An 18804-nucleotide genomic window follows, 5' to 3' on the forward strand; every position below is an offset into this window, starting at 1 on the left:
AACGAGAGATTTAGCGGGATATAAATTTGAGGCCTAGTATTTAGGCGCTGGGTGACCGGTATGGATTTAGTGACAGAATTAGACTTGGAAATGCACAGTAGCGTGTGTGTGAAGTTATTCTGAATGACCCTATGTGCACCTTGAATATTATATACCCTTTTAGGGATAGATTTCAAATAGCTCTGATATAGCAGAAACCACTAAATTATGAAATTGCTAAATTGGGAATTGTATTTCAACCCTGAACAAAAAATGTGCTTTGACGGACACTAAATAACTTGCCCAGCCACAACAGTACAGCGGTAACGACAGATTTAGCGGGATATAAATTTGAGGCCTAGTATTTAGGCGCTGGGTGACCGGTATGGATTTAGTGACAGAATTAGACTGGGATATGGCCAAAAAATAACCACACTATTGCTGGTTAAATGCACTTGGTGACGGGCGCAGCTTGCCCCTGATGTAGTATATGGCCAAAAAATGAACAGACTATTGCTGGTTAAATGCACTTGGTGTCACAGCTTGACCAACCACACTACTGAGGGTTAAATGCACTTGGTGACGGGCGCAGCTTGCCCCTGATGTAGTATATGGCCAAAAAATGAACAGACTATTGCTGGTTAAATGCACTTGGTGTGATAGCTTGACCAACCACACTACTGAGGGTTAAATGCACTTGGTGACGGGCGCAGCTTGCCCCTGATGTAGTATATGGCCAAAAAATGAACAGACTATTGCTGGTTAAATGCACTTGGTGACGGGCGCAGCTTGCCCCTGATTTAGTATATGGCCAAAAAATGAACAGACTATTGCTGGTTAAATGCACTTGGTGTGATAGCTTGACCAACCACACTACTGAGGGTTAAATGCACTTGGTGACGGGTGCAGCTTGCCCCTGATGTAGTATATGGCCAAAAAATGAACAGACTATTGCTGGTTAAATGCACTTGGTGACGGGCGCAGCTTGCCCCTGATTTAGTATATGGCCAAAAAATGAACAGACTATTGCTGGTTAAATGCACTTGGTGTGATAGCTTGACCAACCACACTACTGAGGGTTAAATGCACTTGGTGACGGGCGCAGCTTGCCCCTGATTTAGTATATGGCCAAAAAATGAACAGACTATTGCTGGTTAAATGCACTTGGTGTGACAGCTTCACCCTGATGTAGGCTTTAGCCAAAAAACAACCACACCATTGAGGGTTAAATGCACTTGGTGACAGGCGCAGCTTGCCCCTGATGTAGTATATGGCCAAAAAATGAACAGACTATTGCTGGTTAAATGCACTTGGTGTGACAGCTTGACCAACCACACTACTGAGGGTTAAATGCACTTGGTGACGGGCGCAGCTTGCCCTTGATGTAGTATATGGCCAAAAAATGAACAGACTATTGCTGGTTAAATGCACTTGGTGTCACAGCTTGACCAACCACACTACTGAGGGTTAAATGCACTTGGTGACGGGCGCAGCTTGCCCCTGATGTAGTATATGGCCAAAAAATGAACAGACTATTGCTGGTTAAATGCACTTGGTGACAGGCGCAGCTTGCCCCTGATTTAGTATATGGCCAAAAAATGAACAGACTATTGCTGGTTAAATGCACTTGGTGTGATAGCTTGACCAACCACACTACTGAGGGTTAAATGCACTTGGTGACGGGCGCAGCTTGCCCCTGATGTAGTATATGGCCAAAAAATGAACAGACTATTGCTGGTTAAATGCACTTGGTGTGACAGCTTCACCCTGATGTAGGCTTTAGCCAAAAAACAACCACACCATTGAGGGTTAAATGCACTTGGTGACAGGCGCAGCTTGCCCCTGATGTAGTATATGGCCAAAAAATAAACAGACTATTGCTGGTTAAATGCACTTGGTGTGACAGCTTCACCCTGATGTAGGCTTTAGCCAAAAAACAACCACACCATTGAGGGTTAAATGCACTTGGTCGCAGCTTGTGCTGGCGCACCACAAGACACAAAATGGCCGCCGATCACCCCAGAAAAATGTGACTGACAAACGGTCTGGGCAGCCTAAAAACAGTGAGCAATTGAGTATCAGCAGCTCAATGATCCACAGCTGCAGATCGATCAATAATCAAGTACTTTGGAGGAGTTAATCTGCCTAATCTCGCCCTACTGTCGCAGCCGCAACCTCTCCCTACGCTAATCAGAGCAGAGTGACGGGCGGCGCTATGTGACTCCAGCTTAAATAGAGGCTGGGTCACATGGTGCTCTGGCCAATCATAGCCATGCCAATAGTAGGCATGGCTGTGATGGCCTCTTGGGGCAAGTAGTATGACGCTTGTTGATTGGCTGCTTTGCAGCCTTTCAAAAAGCGCCAAGAAAGCGTCACAAAAGCGCCAAGAAAGCGACGAACACCGAACCCGAACCCGGACTTTTACGAAAATGTCCGGGTTCGGGTCCGTGTCACGGACACCCCAAAATTCGGTACGAACCCGAACTATACAGTTCGAGTTCGCTCATCCCTAGTCATGAGGACACTGGCTGCCATGGGTGGATGGGGTGGCAGCTGCTGCATTGCAGGCACTTTTTGAAGAAACAGACTTAGGCTACATGCACACGACCGTGCCGTTTTTTGCAGTCCGCAAAAAACAGAAGCCGTCCGTGTGCCTTCCGCAATTTGCGGAACGGAACGGGCGGCCATTGATATAACTGCCTATTCTTGTCCGTTTTGCGGACAAGAATAGGACATGTTATATTTTTTTTGCAGGGCCGCAGAACGGAGCAACGGATGCGGACAGCACACGGAGTGCTGTCCGCATCTTTTGCGGCCCCATTTAAGTGAATGGGTCCGCGGCTCGGATGCGGACCCAAACAAAGGCCGTGTGCATGAGGCCTTGAAGGGGTTTTACAGGATTTGGTTCTTTTTAATTAAGCCCCCTATCATGTGTTACCTGATGAAAGAACGATACTCACCTGCTCCCCGTCTCTGCAGTCTGACGCCCTGACTCCGTTCTGTGCTGCTGCCGCCAATTTCTTGGCTGTGATGTGTCCCCAAGCGACACGTGACCCAGCAGTGACATGCTCCTGGGGACACGCAACAGTTGAGGGCAGTCACTGGCTGCAACTTTGAATGTGACCCTGTCTGTACTGGGACCTAGCTGGGACTAAACAAGCCATGGACTGGAAGATCACCAAAGGAAGCCAGGGCGCTGGACAGAGCGCTGGGGGGCTAGGCGAGTATGATTTTTTTCATTACGTAGCACATGCTAGGAGCCTAATTAAAAATTGACCAAATCCTGGAAAACCCTTTAATCAGAATTTTAGACTGTTTAGCCCACTGAGGATTGTCTACACTGGATACAACTGTAACAAGCTCTGTCCAGAAATGCAAGAAAGAATGTTCCAATTTACTCAGAGCAAGCAGAGATCTTGAAAATGGCGAGACATTGATGCACAGAATATTTCAGAAAATTGCAGGACTTTACATTATATACTGTAGTGATAAAGTTTAATTTACAAAAACTGGAAAGCCCGTTTATGGATAGTAAATCTCCTTCATATCTCATCAAATTGTAAAATCAGCTAAACCAAGGGTAAACTGATATAGTAATGAAGCATGTCTGCTGGAGTAATAGCAGGAGATAAAAGAAATACAGAAAAAGAGGCAAATTCACACAGAGATGGGTCAAAATAAAAAAGTCACAACAAGCAAAACGGAAACTCACAGTCAACACAACCCAAAGTGTACGAGGAGCATCATCTTACCGTGCGTTTTCTATCTTCCTCCTCCTGTATTTTCAGCTGAAGTTTTCGCACCATGACCTGTCGCTTCCATTCTGGGATAGGTCTTCCCTGTTCATCATGTGTAGGGATCAAAGACTCAATATCCAGCTGGGTGCTCTGTGCCATGGCCGGAGGAGTAGAATTTCCATTCATCAGAGGCTCAGAAGACTTCACTGCTCCCTTTTTGGGGAGAAGCATTGTGTTCACTGGTGATGTAGCAGGCGAAGCTGGAGGAGGAGTAGACGGAGAAGGAACCTCTGACTGAACAGAAAGAGAAGAGCAATAAATATAACAATGAACAGAGAGGTGTCTTCTTGGTTATCTGGAGGCACAGGTGTATGGAAATTCACCTCAATGGCTAATTTGCTTTTAATATGTTATTTGATAACATATAGAGAAGTGAGATGTCAGGATAAACAGTCACACCATGGTGGCGGATAACCCTGCAAACCAAGATCTTCCATTCTTCAGCACTGAAAATAACAAAGCAAGGGCTGTCTACGGGCAACTAAGCAAAAACCAAAACAAATAAACCTAAAAAAATAAATAATATTAGGGCTCATTTCCACGACCGTAGTTTGGTTCCGCATCCGAGCTGCATTTTTTGCAGACGCATTCGCTTTAATGGGGCCGCAAAAGATGCAGACAGTACTCCGTGTGCTATCCGCATCTGTTGCTCTGTTCCGTGGCCCCGCAAAAATTATAAGTCATGTCCTATTATATTGTCCGTTTTGCGGATAAGAATGCGCATTTCTTTTGCGGAAGGCACACGGGCGGCATCCGTGATTTGCGGATCCGCAATGTGAACAAGCCCTTACCCAGCCCGCTCTAACTGAACAACAACCTACACAAAAACCCTACAACAGGGAAGTAAGCAGGACTCGGGACCTTATATATAAAAAGTATTCTATTCTTTATTGCAGCATATATAAATAAATGTGTAGACATAAATCATGTAAAATGGGGAAAAAACATCTAGATATGGATCAGTTCCACAAAACGCCGTACTGAGCATGGAGTCCTGAGAAAAAAAGATCAGCACTTTGTGCAAAGACTGCTGGTCTCTTTAAGAAAAGCTAAGCTGCTTCCAAGGCATCACACTGAGCCAGCCAGAATCCAAGGGACCTTCTCTGTAAAGAGGTGCTGTATCAGCATTGACAGGGTAGTAAGCTGACAACCTTCTCTTGATCATAGAAAGAAACATGTTGGTATACATCTAAGGAACTGAGTTGTCATATAATCTATGTAAAAGGTTTAGTCACTTGATATTACATCCCTGTACACAGTCTACATTTTACAGAGCTGCATTCACAATTTTGAAGGCCTCAGCACTGAAATCTCCCAGTATTTATTGCTTGATTAGTAACTTCCCAGAATTTTGTCAATTTGTATTCTGGGAAGTATAGTCTTTACACTAGGTACTGAACAGTCGTCTGACTGACATAGCGAAAACTAACTGCCCCCCTCCCTATATTATTGGAGCCCAGCTGTTAGAGGTGTGCCTGACAACAAACTTGATGACTGTTTCCCTTGTGAATGCTGATCTGGAGTTTGCAAACCTAAAATAAAAATGAAATTAATATCACCCGCACATTTGATCCTTGCTGTCCGCTGCCTGAGAAGATGGTGGTTAAACCTTTGCTCTGTGGAGTTGGTTTCAGACTTTTTCCAGCTTTAATTTCGGCCAGCAGCTCAGAGTTGTCTCCGGTTGGGGCCATCATGTTGAATGACTTGGTACCTATGGAAAATAACATTTTATTGTAAATTATAGACAAGGTTTGGCCATCACTCAGGCTGTTAAGAATTTGGTAGCCGAGATGTATGCAGAAATTATAGGGACCTTTGGTAAATTAGGAGACCCACGTCCCACTGCCAAACGTACTACATCTTTATTAAAATGCCCCCCATGACATTATTCGGTCCAAACTCTTTGCTGTTTATTTTATAATACATCTGTTTCTTTTTCTGCTTTGATAGATGAAATAATTCTGGTTGCATGCAGCCACCAACAGGGGGAGCTAACTGCACATGGATGTAGAGAGCTATAACTGAACTCAACAGGAATGTTATAAGTCTACATGCAATGAGCTCCACTAGTGGCAGCTGCTGGTGGCCCCTATAATACTGTTAATGGTTAGCAGGGAAAGAAATTCAGTGTGAGGCCCCTTTCCACCGCTGGCCTTATATCACTTGCATACTTTGCCTCTATTAAAGCTATGCTGCTGTTTGGTAGTATTCTCATAGATGATGTATTCAGTGATATTGAAGCGGTAAAAAAAGCTGTTAAAATAAAGGGGATCTCAAAGGCGGTTCCTAGAATCACGCCCTTCACTTTCTATAAATATAAATGCAGAAGCCCTAATTCGTGGTCTCTGTCCTCTCACTAATGGGTCCACTAAGCATATGGTAGGTAATAATAGGCATATTACAGTGGTCACTCAAGATACAATATTAGATGGTTCCAGGACGGCCATTGTAAGTTGAATCCATTGTAGCTTGAGACCATAATTATGGGAAAAACTGATAATTGGTTCCAAAGCCCCAAAATGTCATCCTAAAATAAGATACAATCAAGGTTAAAGGAAATTTAGCAGATGACTACTACAGATAAGGTAAGTTCTTACATATAACAGTCAGAAAGAGCAGATGGAAACTGTAAATCACTTTCTGTGTAGAGGACAGGATCTTCTTCAGGGCCTGTACCAGAAAAATAAAATGAAGTCGCCCTCAGCTGATGGGTGTAGTTCATCCTCGCACAGACAGAGGGCTGTACAGGACATGTAATACCGCACTGTACTGTAGAGAGGCGCTACTAGACAGGCAATGCAGGTGGCCATATTGATTGGTTCAATCCACTAGTCAGTCACATGGACCACCGGTCAGTGGTGTCTGAGGCATTGCATGTTGGGACTGGTTTATAATATTATAAAGTTATAATGACCCAGGAAAGACCATTGTATGTTGAAAATACTGTATACTGGGACCATTGTAACTCGAAGAACCAGTGTATTCCCTTTCATTTCACCATCCTCAGGTGCCAACCAAAATCTAATAACGGGTACAAGATATGCCAATATTGGGCATAGATCATTCTGATGGTGGGGCCTGTACTGAAGAACTGTGTCTATATTGGTTTTCATCTTCTGGATATAAAAAGAATGGGGGAGATTTATCAAATTGGTGTACAGTAGAACTGGCTTAGTTGCCCATTGCAACCAATCAGATTCCACCTTTCATTTTCCAAAGGAGCTGTGAAAAATGAAAGGTGGAATCCTATTGGTTGCTATGGGCAACTAAGCCAGTTCTACTTTATGGTTCAATTTGTGTTTATTGAAACCAGAAACATAAAGAAAATACAGTAAATCATAAGAGGTTTGTGTTTCTCATTTACATTATTTTCCACATAGGTAAAGATCAATCAACATCAATCTAATAAAAGGAGATCAAAGTAAATAAAAGTAGCTAGTTCTATTTTACACCAGTTTTGATACATTTCCCCCATGTTCCCATTCACTGACAGCATACAGATATTTTAAAAATGGTGAGGAATTGAAATGCTGATTATATAAGATAGGTGCAGAACTTTTCATCATAGTATAATGCAGCTGTATTGACATAAGTGTGGACGATCACTTTAAATGATGCCCGTGACGCCCACTGGCTGCTGTGACATGACATAAGCAGTCCTTGCTGTCAGGGTACAGAGGCACTAAATGCAAAATTTCCATTGTCAGGGACACATACAGCAGGTGTTGGCATCCAACCGCCATTTTGTTGCTTTCATTGTCCGTGCAACAGGTGTTCCTAAATGTTAACACACCCAGGGGCTATCCAAAATTATACAGCACAGACACCCACCGGCCATTTCAGAGATAGGATATTACTCGGGTGACAGGTGGATGCCTTCTCTAATCAATAATTAAATGGATCCACAAAGCCCTACCGCCATAACAAATAATAAGAATGCAACGTGTGAATAATTCATCTGCAGCCCAACAAATCCACCGCGATAAGAGGAGATATTGTTATGTGCATGCGCCGTGCTGCCAGCGGCTGCGTAATAGGCTGTTTATCAATTCACTTCCATCAGGAAGGGGTATTTAATTCAATATTTTACATAGTTAATACGGTTGAAAAAAGACAAACGTCCATCAAGTTCAACCAAGGGATAGGTGGGGACGCGAATCCCAAAAGGAAGTGAGATATTCATAGAAAACCTTTTTTATTTTTTATTTTTTTGGGCCATTTTCAGCTCTTAAGTCTTTCCTTTGTCATTTCGGCAATGTGATAACGTTGAATGCAAAATAACGTCCTTCTGTAGCAGTCAACACAAATGATAAGACCTTCTATATACAGTAGATAGTTAACCCATTGTCAATTTACCACTGCTGTAAGGGGAATATGTTATCTGCCAGGTAATCCTCATTTTGATAGTAGGTGTAGTATTAGGATAACAGTATGATAGGTCTATTTTTCTCTTGATAGGCCTATATAAAGATGTCCACAGAAAAGCACTGCACAGGTGTAACGTGTGATGCTCTAACTGAGTCACTCATCCCCTTCCATCTCTGGCTGCCATGATTGATCTAACTGAGAAAGTTAGGCGAGGCTGTTTGCTGTGATAAAAGTACAAAGAAATAGAAAGTTGAAGGGCCAGGACAGGAAGAAGAATATTTGGAGTGACTTCAAATAATGATATCCATCAGTTTTTTATTAAATATAGCCGGTTACCATGTCATAGAAATTGATGGAAGTGTCCCTTTAAAGAGATTCTTCTAGACTATAATACTGTTTTGCCGATCAATATTTGAGCATTGGGTTGGCCTTCGATCAGCTAAATGAATGATTTCCCCAGGCATAGCATAGTAAATTCACCTACCGCACTGCCATTCACCGTAGGCCCTATAGTCGGCTGATCCGCAGGGGCGCCATTAGTCGGACACTGATATCCTAAGGGACGTCAATATTACATAGTGTTTCTACGTACACAATCCTGCTGAGGACACATGGTGTCCTATGGTTCTAAGTCCATATGGGCTCCCTGGATTCTACTGTATTGGGAAGGGAGAAAAAAATGGTATGTGCCCATATCCAGCCATGAGAGCGGTATTGAGTTCTGTACCACACAGGTATGGGCATGACAATTTTGCACCCTAATGCTGACTGTAAACTGAGCTGCCCCTTTTTGTTATACTGCTCCAGTGCCCCATTATGTAATTACAGGTGAAACTCGAAAAATTTGAATATCGTGCAAAGTTCATTTATTTCAGTAATGCAACTTAAAAGGTGAAACTAACATATGTGACAGACTCATTACATGGAAAGCGAGATATTTCAAGCCTTTATTTGGTATAGTTTGGATGATTATGGCTTACAGCTTATGAAATCCCAAAGTCACAATCTCAGGTACCCTTTGCTCAGGGGGTATGGATTAATTAGCTAGTGTGACACTTTGAGACTAGAATATTGAACCTTTTCACAAAATTCTAATTTCAAGTTGCATTACTGAAATAAATGAACTTTTGGACGATATTCTAATTTTTCGAGTTTCACCTGTAATTAAGGTCCACGTAAAAGTGATATGGCAGGTCCTTCTCTTCAGTACTGAGGAGGCCAAGTCTCATTACACCTTTAATCACCACTCTCACCTTATACATGTAGGACATTCACGGAAACAACCACTGAAAAATGCTATATAAATACACATAAAAAAACAACCAGCTCAATAGCGGAAAACAACAACGCCACAACAAAGTGTGAAACAGGCCTTAATCAAGGTGCTGTCATACAGTGTATGTCCACTTTTAACTACAATTTACCATGAACATGTGGCATTAATCAACAGTTCAGTAACTCTGTCAGTACATTACTCATCTTGTACTCCATATATATTATACTCCAGAGCTGCATTCATCATTCCGCTGTTTGCTATAGGAAACCTTCAGCAAGTTTGTTGACATCAGTTTGGCTTAGCTCAACAGATGGCTGGTGTAAATACCACACTAACAGAAATCTGAGTGAACAAGCAGGGACTGCTGCAGGATTTCAGCTCTGAAGTCGGTAGAATAGTGAATGAAGCTGAGGATTACAACACAGGCTGTAACTTTCTGTAGAAGATAGTTAATATAATATATTTGCAAAGCTTATTTGTTACATTATAATGCTCCAAGTATTATTTAAGGTATTGCGGAATCGCTGTTAATGGTAACTGGAAAAAAAAATCAAAATAAAATCTATATTTTTTTTTTTATAGCAACATATTATACAGTGCAGGCAGGGGCATATTGAGAGTGATCTGGGGCCCTGGGCATTAAAGGTTTTGGACCCCTTACCAACCACTATAGTCTTGATGCACTTAATTTGGGTTGTTAAAATGCATTTCAAGTGCATTTATCATTTTCAAGATTCTGGGCCCCATCAGGAGGGCCCGAACTGACCAAGGACCTGTTACATCATTCCTCCTCCTACAAGCCATGGGTCCTCAATACTGTTAATCTACCTGGTGTCAGATTTTGTATCATTTGCTTGAACTGATCCAAGAGCCTTGTAGATTTTTTTTTTTAAACAGACCCTTCCCAAATCTTAGGGGGTCAGAAAGCTTCAAGCCCAATTTGATTCACGATATTCATATCTAATAAACTCTACTCCACCAGCACACAGCTAGCTATGGGACTACATCTATGTGCTACACTATTGAGCAGAAGAGTAAAGAGGGCATATGAAGTCCAGTACTTACTCTTTCTTTGTCTGAGCGCTTTCACTTCTAAAATGCAGAGAGGGGCACAGTGGATGCACACAGGGAAAACCGTAGTGAACAGGATTGGCATGCAAGTCAGTAATGAGCACAGACGCATAAGAGGAAGGGAAGCATGATTGAGTCGATTTGAAAAGAAACAAATGAAAGGACAAAAGAAAAAGGGGGGGGGGGCGGTCGCAAGCAACAGCATTGGGAAACGAGAAGAAAAAGAGTGAAAAATACCAGTTAGAGAGTAAGAAGACTGAAGACTTAAGAGTGAAACATAGTTAAAGTAAATGCTTACCTTTAATAGGACCAAGAATATGTGCTGGATAATTCCTTAATATATCATTATAGCGGTCAGATCTCTCTGATACAGCTCCATAGTGTTACATGATAACATTCTGGCTGCCTGCAGTCTCCACTAGAGGGAGCAGTTTAATATATATTTTATTTTTTGCATTGTACTCAATAACACTGTATGGAGTAAGCTCCTGGGCTCCCTCTAGAGGTAACTGCAGGCAGTCAGAGTCTTATCTTTCAACATGTGAATAGGGTGCTCTGTATTAAAAAAAAGAAGGTATGATACACAGATATATAAGAAATGAATCAGCACAGAATTCTGGACCTAAGAGCTGGAGAGAAATTAGATTGTTCTAGTATTATAGAGTCATCCATTCTGCAGACTGGTGCAGTCATACATTTTACCGATACTGAGGGTGGCAATCTGGTCAACAAGGTTGAATTATTTGGGCTGGGACTTGGCCTTTGAGTTCAGCAAGGTGACCCTCTATACCAGCTGTTTCGAAACCACAACTCTCAGCATGTCCCAAAAACCGAAGGGCAGGAGCATGCTGCAAGTACTAGTTATTAGCCTGGACCTTTTGTGTTTTAGCATTAGGGTGCAGTACCATCCTACAGCCTGGAGATGTCACTATTGCAAGGGTTCTCCAATATTACACAAGATCTTTGGTACAAAGCAAACCCTTTAATTAAAATATGACTACACCCAAACTGTACAGCGTTGCTTTATATTTTAATCAAACACTTTATACTGCAGCAATGGCTACAATTTCATATCATCTTCCTTTCCTTGAAATTATGAGGAAGCTACAGCCCTGCCCCTATGACAGGCCTCATTTAATGTCAATAGCCAGTCTTAAACTGTAGCTATCATATGATTAAAAGAGTTACCGCCTTAAGATTGACACCCCTAAAATGCACAATTAGAGCCATGTACAATGTGTTGATTTTAATAGGCGTCCTGTAAAATGAGGGCTTAGACTGAGATTCCAACATCAACAAATAGCTCCTTGTAGGAGCAGTTCCCCAGGAAAAGATTGTCCAAAATAAAACTAAACATTTTTAACTTTTTCTTTAAAAGGGTCTAATGACTTTATATACAGTCATGTGAAAAAATTAGGACACCCTTTGAAAGCATGTGGTTTTTTGTAACATTTTTAATAAAAGGTTATTTCATCTCCGTTTCAACAATACAGAGAGATTAAAGTAATCCAAAGTCTTTTCAAGATCTTCTGTAAATGTCATTCTACAAAAATGCCTATTCTAACTGAGGAAAAAGATAGGACACCCTCACATGTATTCCCTCTTAAATTGGCTCAGATCTCACACAGGTATATCACACCAGGTGCACATAATTAGTAGATCGTTACTCTGCATGTTGAATGAGGCTTGCCCTATTTAAACCTCAGACATTTAGTTTGGTGTGCTCCTGACTGTTGAAGTGAGAGTGAGCACCATGGTGAGAGCAAAAGAGCTGTCAGAGGACTTCAGAAAAAAGATTGTAGCAGCCTATGAGTCTGGGAAGGGATTTAAAAAGATTTCAAAAGATTTTGAAATCAGCCATTCCACTGTCCGGAAGATAGTCTACAAGTGGAGGGCTTTCAAAACAACTGCCAACATGCCCAGGACTGGTCGCCCCAGCAAGTTCACCCCAAGAGCAGACCGCAAGATGCTAAAAGAGGTCTCCAAAAACCCTAAAGTGTCATCTCGAGAACTACAGCAGGCTCTGGCTACTGTTGATGTAGAAGTACATGCCTCTACAATCAGAAAGAGACTGTACAAGTTTAACTTGCATGGGAGGTGTGCAAGGAGGAAACCTTTGCTTTCCAAGAGAAACATCGAGGCCAGACTGACATTTGCCAGAGATAAAGTTGACAAAGACCAGGACTTCTGGAATAATGTTCTTTGGACAGAGGAGTCCAAAATTGAATTATTTGGACACAACAGCAGAGGACATGTTTGGCGTAAACCAAACACAGCATTCCAAGAAAAGAACCTCATACCAACTGTGAAGCATGGAGGTGGAAGTGTCATGGTTTGGGGCTGCTTTGCTGCATCAGGACCTGGTCAGCTCACCATCATAGAATCCACGATGAATTCTACTGTGTATCAGAAGGTGCTTGAAGAACATGTGAGACCATCAGTTAGAAAATTAAAGCTGAAGCGGAACTGGACCATGCAACATGACAATGACCCAAAACATACTAGTAAATCAACCAAAGATTGGCTGAAAAAGAAGAAATGGAGAGTCCTGGAATGGCCAAGTCAAAGTCCAGATTTGAATCCCATTGAGATGCTGTGGGGTGACTTGAAAAGGGCTGTACGTGCAAGAAACCCCTCAAACATCTCACAGCTGAAAAAGTTCTGCATTGAGGAGTGGGGTAAAATTTCCTCAGACCGATGTCGAAGACTGGTAGATGGCTACAAGAACCGTCTCACTGCAGTTATTTCAGCCAAAGGAGGTAACACTCGCTATTAGGGGCAAGGGTGTCCTATCTTTTTCCTCAGTTAGAATAGGCATTTTTGTAGAATGACATTTACAGAAGATCTTGAAAAGACTTTTCTTCAGTTTTCTTTGTTTAGTCGGATTACTTTAATCTCTCTGTATTGTTGAAACGGAGATGAAATAACCTTTTATTAAAAATGTTACAAAAAACCACATGCTTTCAAAGGGTGTCCTAATTTTTTCACATGACTGTAAATGATGTTTCAAGGGGTTGACCATTCAGGCCATTCCGTTCTATAAATGACCCCTGTGGTGGCGATCAGGTGCATCTAGCAGCTGAAACCCAAGTGAGCAGCTAGTACTGGCAGGGAATGCTGCAGGTGGCAGCACGCTATAACTACAGTGGCCACTGCAGGAGAAATGTGGTATTACATGCGCCCATTTAATTAAATGTAAGGACAAATGCACACAACCGGGCTGTGTTTTGCGGTCTGCAAACTGCAGATACGCAAAACACGGATGAGGCCGTGTGCGCTCCGCAATTTGCGGAACGGGTAGCCCATGATACAAATACCTATTCTTGTCCACAAAACAGACAAGAATAGGACATGTTTTATTTCTTTTTTGTGGGGCCACACGGAGTGCTGTTTGCATCTTTTGCGGCTTCATTGAAGTGAATGGGTTTGCATCCCAGCCACAAATCATGCGGCTCAAATGCAGACCGAAACAAAGGTTGTGGGCATGAACCCTAACACACGGTTGTGTTGAGCTCTCCAGAGTGAGAGCTGCTCCTTGATGCGGCTCTCTCCTCTTACGCTTAAAGTGGGCAGAGACCCCCTGCATGACACAGTAGGAAGGGAACATCCCCTTTAAATTTTCACAAGTTTCAAAATCTTTGTTTGCTGTTAGCGAATGTTAAAGCCTTTCTTACATCGGCTACAATTCCTACAGACTCAGTACCGCTAACAGCTCACAGCAATAGCACAAATCTGCAATCTTGTACTTCGCTGTACAGTACAATATCCCTCTGGCGTCCAGACTGTTCAGTACATTATTTAGACTGGATACTATTGTAACAAACCCTCAGCTGTGGAAAGTCTTAGGTCAGTAAGGGTTATCAGTCTTTGGGGTGTATACAAGAATGCCACCATCTTTATTCCTATTGACGTGGGCAGTGCAGTGTCCAGTGTACGGGTAAGCATTTTTTGACATATAGCAAATTTAATCAAACTGGCAAACCCCTTTAAGCTTTATTTTAAAAAAAAGCAGAGACCCCCTTTAACTGTTCATTTTTGTACACTTTGCTTGAAGATATCTCTTACATAGGACTGCATTCTAGAATTGCTGCTGACCTGGCACTGTGTGCACTAATGTACTCTAGATTCACTGTGTACTTAACGTGTTTGCTCCCCATCAGCCTCCTCCATTACTCCTAATACCGAGCGATTAGTAAAACCAAATAGATAAGGAACAAAATCAGAACAAGATAACCTAACATATAGGAATATGCAGTCCAACGTTTAAAAGTGTTGCTCCCATAATAATCTGAAGGGAATATCTGAGCGAGCTCATAGAAAGTACAATACTCAACAGGGGGCAACAATGGAAAAAGCGCTTCCCTAAAAGACCACCGCTCTGGTGATCAACTGATCGACACAGATCTGCCTCCAGGTTCTTCCCCCTATCTGCTGCTGCTTCAAGGGAAACCTTGTAGTACTTTGTAAGCCATTCAGATGAGTAAAGGACAGCTGGAGCTGCTCTTACTTAGTGACTCTCTGACCCGGGTTACAACGCTCATAGATGGGGGGCACGTTGTATGGGGACCCCTTTTATGACATTCAGATTCTTTCATAGAGCACTGTATGAAATTACAAAAAAAGGTCAATTTTTTTCCAAAAACAATACCAGACACCACCAGTGAGCTAGAGAGGTGCTCTTTCCAGAGACTAGAAATAAAGCAGGCTCTGAATGTGATATATAACAAAAAGCCACCTTCTTCCATTTATTTAAGGGGTTGTCTGGGTAAAAAAATGTCTGTAAAACAGGCCATACAAAATAATCATTACACACCCCAATCAGCGATCGCGTCAGGTAGCACCAAGAGGGGGGAAGCAGAAGCGCCATGAGCAATGAGTTATTTCATTGTGGATACACTCATCTCTGCATAATCAACTGCATCTCTGTACTCAGGACAGCAATACAGTTAAATGCTGCGATGGGGCATGGGTGTGATGTGGCCCACCGTAGTCCTAGTTCCTGTAGCCTATCAGAGGCCAGTGTCATCATTATCGTGCTGCCTGAGCCGGGGGCGTTTCAGTTTTTGCCTCAGGCAGCAGAAAGGCTAGGTTCACCCCTGACGTCATGGTTAACAATCCTGACTTTGACTCTGTAGGAAGCTGGGAGATGGACTAAGGTCTGCCAGTTGCTCAGTCTAGAGTTAGCTAAGGAAGTAAGTAGAGCTACATATGTTCACTCCTCAAAGGACTAGGCATAGGCTCCAGAAAGTATAAGACTTGTTCTATCAAGTGTACCATCTACAATCAGGCAGTAGCCCCAACTTCAGGGTGTGCCCCTAGGAAATAAAGGGTGTGTCCTCCTGTCACTGCCTAGCCCTAGGAAACATCTGTTTGAGTATTGCCACTGTGAATAACTGTTGCAGCCAGAGCCACTACTACTCCCATCCTCCGCTCCACTCCTCCAGGGCTTGCAGCACAAATGTCAATGACTGGAAGTAGCAGTGACTCACTGCAGCCAGCAATTGGCCATTTCCAGCCATTTCCTGTGTGTCGAGCTGGTACTACGAAGTGGAGAGCAGAAGGGACCGGAGCAGTGTTGGAATTGCAGTAGGGGATTGATGAGGTAAGTGATTATTACTATCTCGTTTACCACTTCTAGAACTGTCCGGAAATGTTAGAAAAAGCAACACGATAAATCCAAGACGCACAACGTCACAACTCAAACAGTTTTTCATATAGCTGAAACTAAGTGAAATTTTATTTTTATTTTTTCCAAAAAATTGTCTATTGGTCATCCTTCAATTTAATTCACTACAAGGGTAAAAGTCTACATGGTGAGAATGACTTGATCACCACGGACCCCCAAAGGGAAACATTGAGAGATAGTGCTTACAGGGATATAAATGCTTTTTTTATTTGTTAGCTCAAGAACATCCATTTAAAGGAGTTTTCCTGACAGCGCCACTCTTGTAAATGTGGCTGTACCTGGTACTGCAGCTTAGCTTAATTCAACTGATTCTGGCTAAGTTGCAGTAGTAGAGGTTCCTAGGTAGGGGTAAGACATTCTTTGATCACACATTCATGGCCCATTTTAAAAACATTTTAAATAGAAAGGCAGACTCCTTCCTGGAGGGCGCAGTACTAGTACGATAAAGTAGTACTCCTACATTCAGACCTTGTTTCCATTTTAGACCTTATTCACACAAACGTAATTTACATCTGTGTGTACAAGGGGCTACACACGGACAGTGCATGGACCATAGAGGTAAATGGTGCATGGACCATGCAGAGAGGTTTAGAGCATGCGCCATTCTGGTCTTTATCTCAGGCAATATGGACCTAGAAGACCACTGGTGACAACTGACTCCTGCAGTCTCCAGGTCTGTGTCCTAGATGGACATGTCACTCTGTATCATCATCTGTGTGTTGCAGCCGCAACATAGAAAATTTTCAATATAAGCGTCTGAACAAGGTCCAAGGGTTCACGTCACGTTTTATGCCTCTGTTTGACGTATACGTAAAAAAAAAAAAAAGATACAAAAGCGCAGTACACCATGTTTTTGTATCCTGCACAGTCCGGTAAAACAAAAGTATATGTTTTTTTGTTTTTTTTGGCATCAGTCTGAGGCATCCGTTTAACATATAAGTTCTTTGTATACGTTAACCAGATAGGGGAAAAAACGTGATGTGAACCCACCCTAACTAAATTATATATTATACTACTCTTTGCTAAACTTTTACCTTCTTATTTCTTGTGGAATTTATCTTTCTATTACAATACCATAAGAAACTCACAACCAACTTCAATCTCAGTTCTGACTATGTTAAACTGCTGACAGCACTGGGTAGTGATTGGGGAAAGCAGGAAAAACATACATGTGGAGCTTTTCATCAGTGGTGAGGAGGATACATATGAGGTTTTATGCTGCCAGATTATGCTCTCGCAAGTGCCCCAGAGAAGGGTTTTACTGTAAAGTGCATCCCTGCATTTTCTGCTTCACACACTCTCTTCCCTGTGAGTGACAACTGAAGCATCCAACCAGGAGACCACAGCAGCTGTCACTCAGAACAGAGAGGAGGGGCTGTGAAGCAGCTCAATGCACAGAGCACTTCACAGTGAAGCCCTTCCCAGCGGGCACTTGCCATAGCAGAACAAAGCTTCATATTCTCACTACTCGTGATGAGAAAAGCCCCACAAAATGAATGATTGTACTGCTTTTACCAACCCTACCTAGTGCTGTCAGCAGTTTGGCATGGTCAAAACTATTGACAAACTTTAACAAAGTACAGAATTTGAAGTCCATACAATCATGCATACTACAACAGAATTGAAATACATCACACAACATGAGTTAAACACTATCGAAATGTCTACTCTGTGAGATGAAACAGCTCGAAAACTAAATGTTGTAAAACTGGAAAATTACAACTGTAAAACTTACTTCCTGTAGAGTTGGAAGACCGTCGTTGCATGGACCTGGAGACAGAAGCCTCTGTTGGCAGGGGCGGAGGAGGCGGCGGGTAACAGAAGTTTTCTGGAAGAGGGGGGGGAATTGGAGGTGGTGGTATATTTCCCAAGGGCTTCTTATCAGAAGAGTTACCATTGTGCACACTTTCATTTGCGAGAAGAGAACCCTTTAACAAAAAGAGTGTCAAGTTAAGACATTTTTTGTTATGTCCAAATAAAAACTGAAAATATATTTTTGATTGGCCAAAAAGGTACATTGCAGATGTACAACTTGAAGCTTCTGGTGGGCTCCGATGCAAAATGTGGAAGAGTCCTCCACACCACCTAGCATATGTCATTTATAATACTGGTACCTTCTTATGTGACTGAAAGGGCCCTTGTAGGCACCTGAGCATGGGTGCAGCTGCTATTTTTGAAACTTCTTTTAGGGCTCTTTCACACCTGCGTTCTTTTCTTCCGGCATAGAGTTCCGTCGTCGGGGCTCTATGCCGGAAGAATCCTGATCAGTTTTATCCCAATGCATTCTGAATGGAGTGAAATCCGGTCAGGATGCATCAGGATGTCTTCAGTTCCGGAACGGAACGTTTTTTGGCCGGAAAAAATACCGCAGCATGCTGCGCTTTTTGCTCCGGCCAAAAATCCTGAAGACTTGCCGCAAGGCCGGATCCGGAATTAATGCCCATTGAAACGCTAAAGTCCTGGCAGCCATGGTAAAGTGTAGTGGGGAGCGGGGGAGCAGCATACTTACCGTCCGTGCGGCTCCCGGGGCGCTCCAGAGTGACGTCAGGGCGCCCCACGCGCATGGATGGATGACGTGATCGCATGGCACGTCATCCATGCGCATGGGGCGCTCTGACGTCATTCTG

The 18804-nt window shown here is 42.7% G+C and overlaps 1 protein-coding gene across 1 annotated transcript in view; it reads right to left on the reverse strand.

The window, feature by feature from the left end:
• The window catches only part of ESPN (espin), a 250967-nt gene that overhangs the window by 42181 nt on the left and 189982 nt on the right, over positions 1 to 18804 (reverse strand). Inside the window, 3 exon segments of the mRNA XM_044278364.1 lie at positions 3732 to 4010; positions 5342 to 5487; positions 17913 to 18105. Coding sequence (XP_044134299.1) covers positions 3732 to 4010; positions 5342 to 5487; positions 17913 to 18105 — 618 coding nt within the window.

The sequence above is a fragment of the Bufo gargarizans genome, chromosome 2, assembly GCF_014858855.1.
Source record: "Bufo gargarizans isolate SCDJY-AF-19 chromosome 2, ASM1485885v1, whole genome shotgun sequence".
NCBI lineage: Eukaryota > Metazoa > Chordata > Amphibia > Anura > Bufonidae > Bufo > Bufo gargarizans.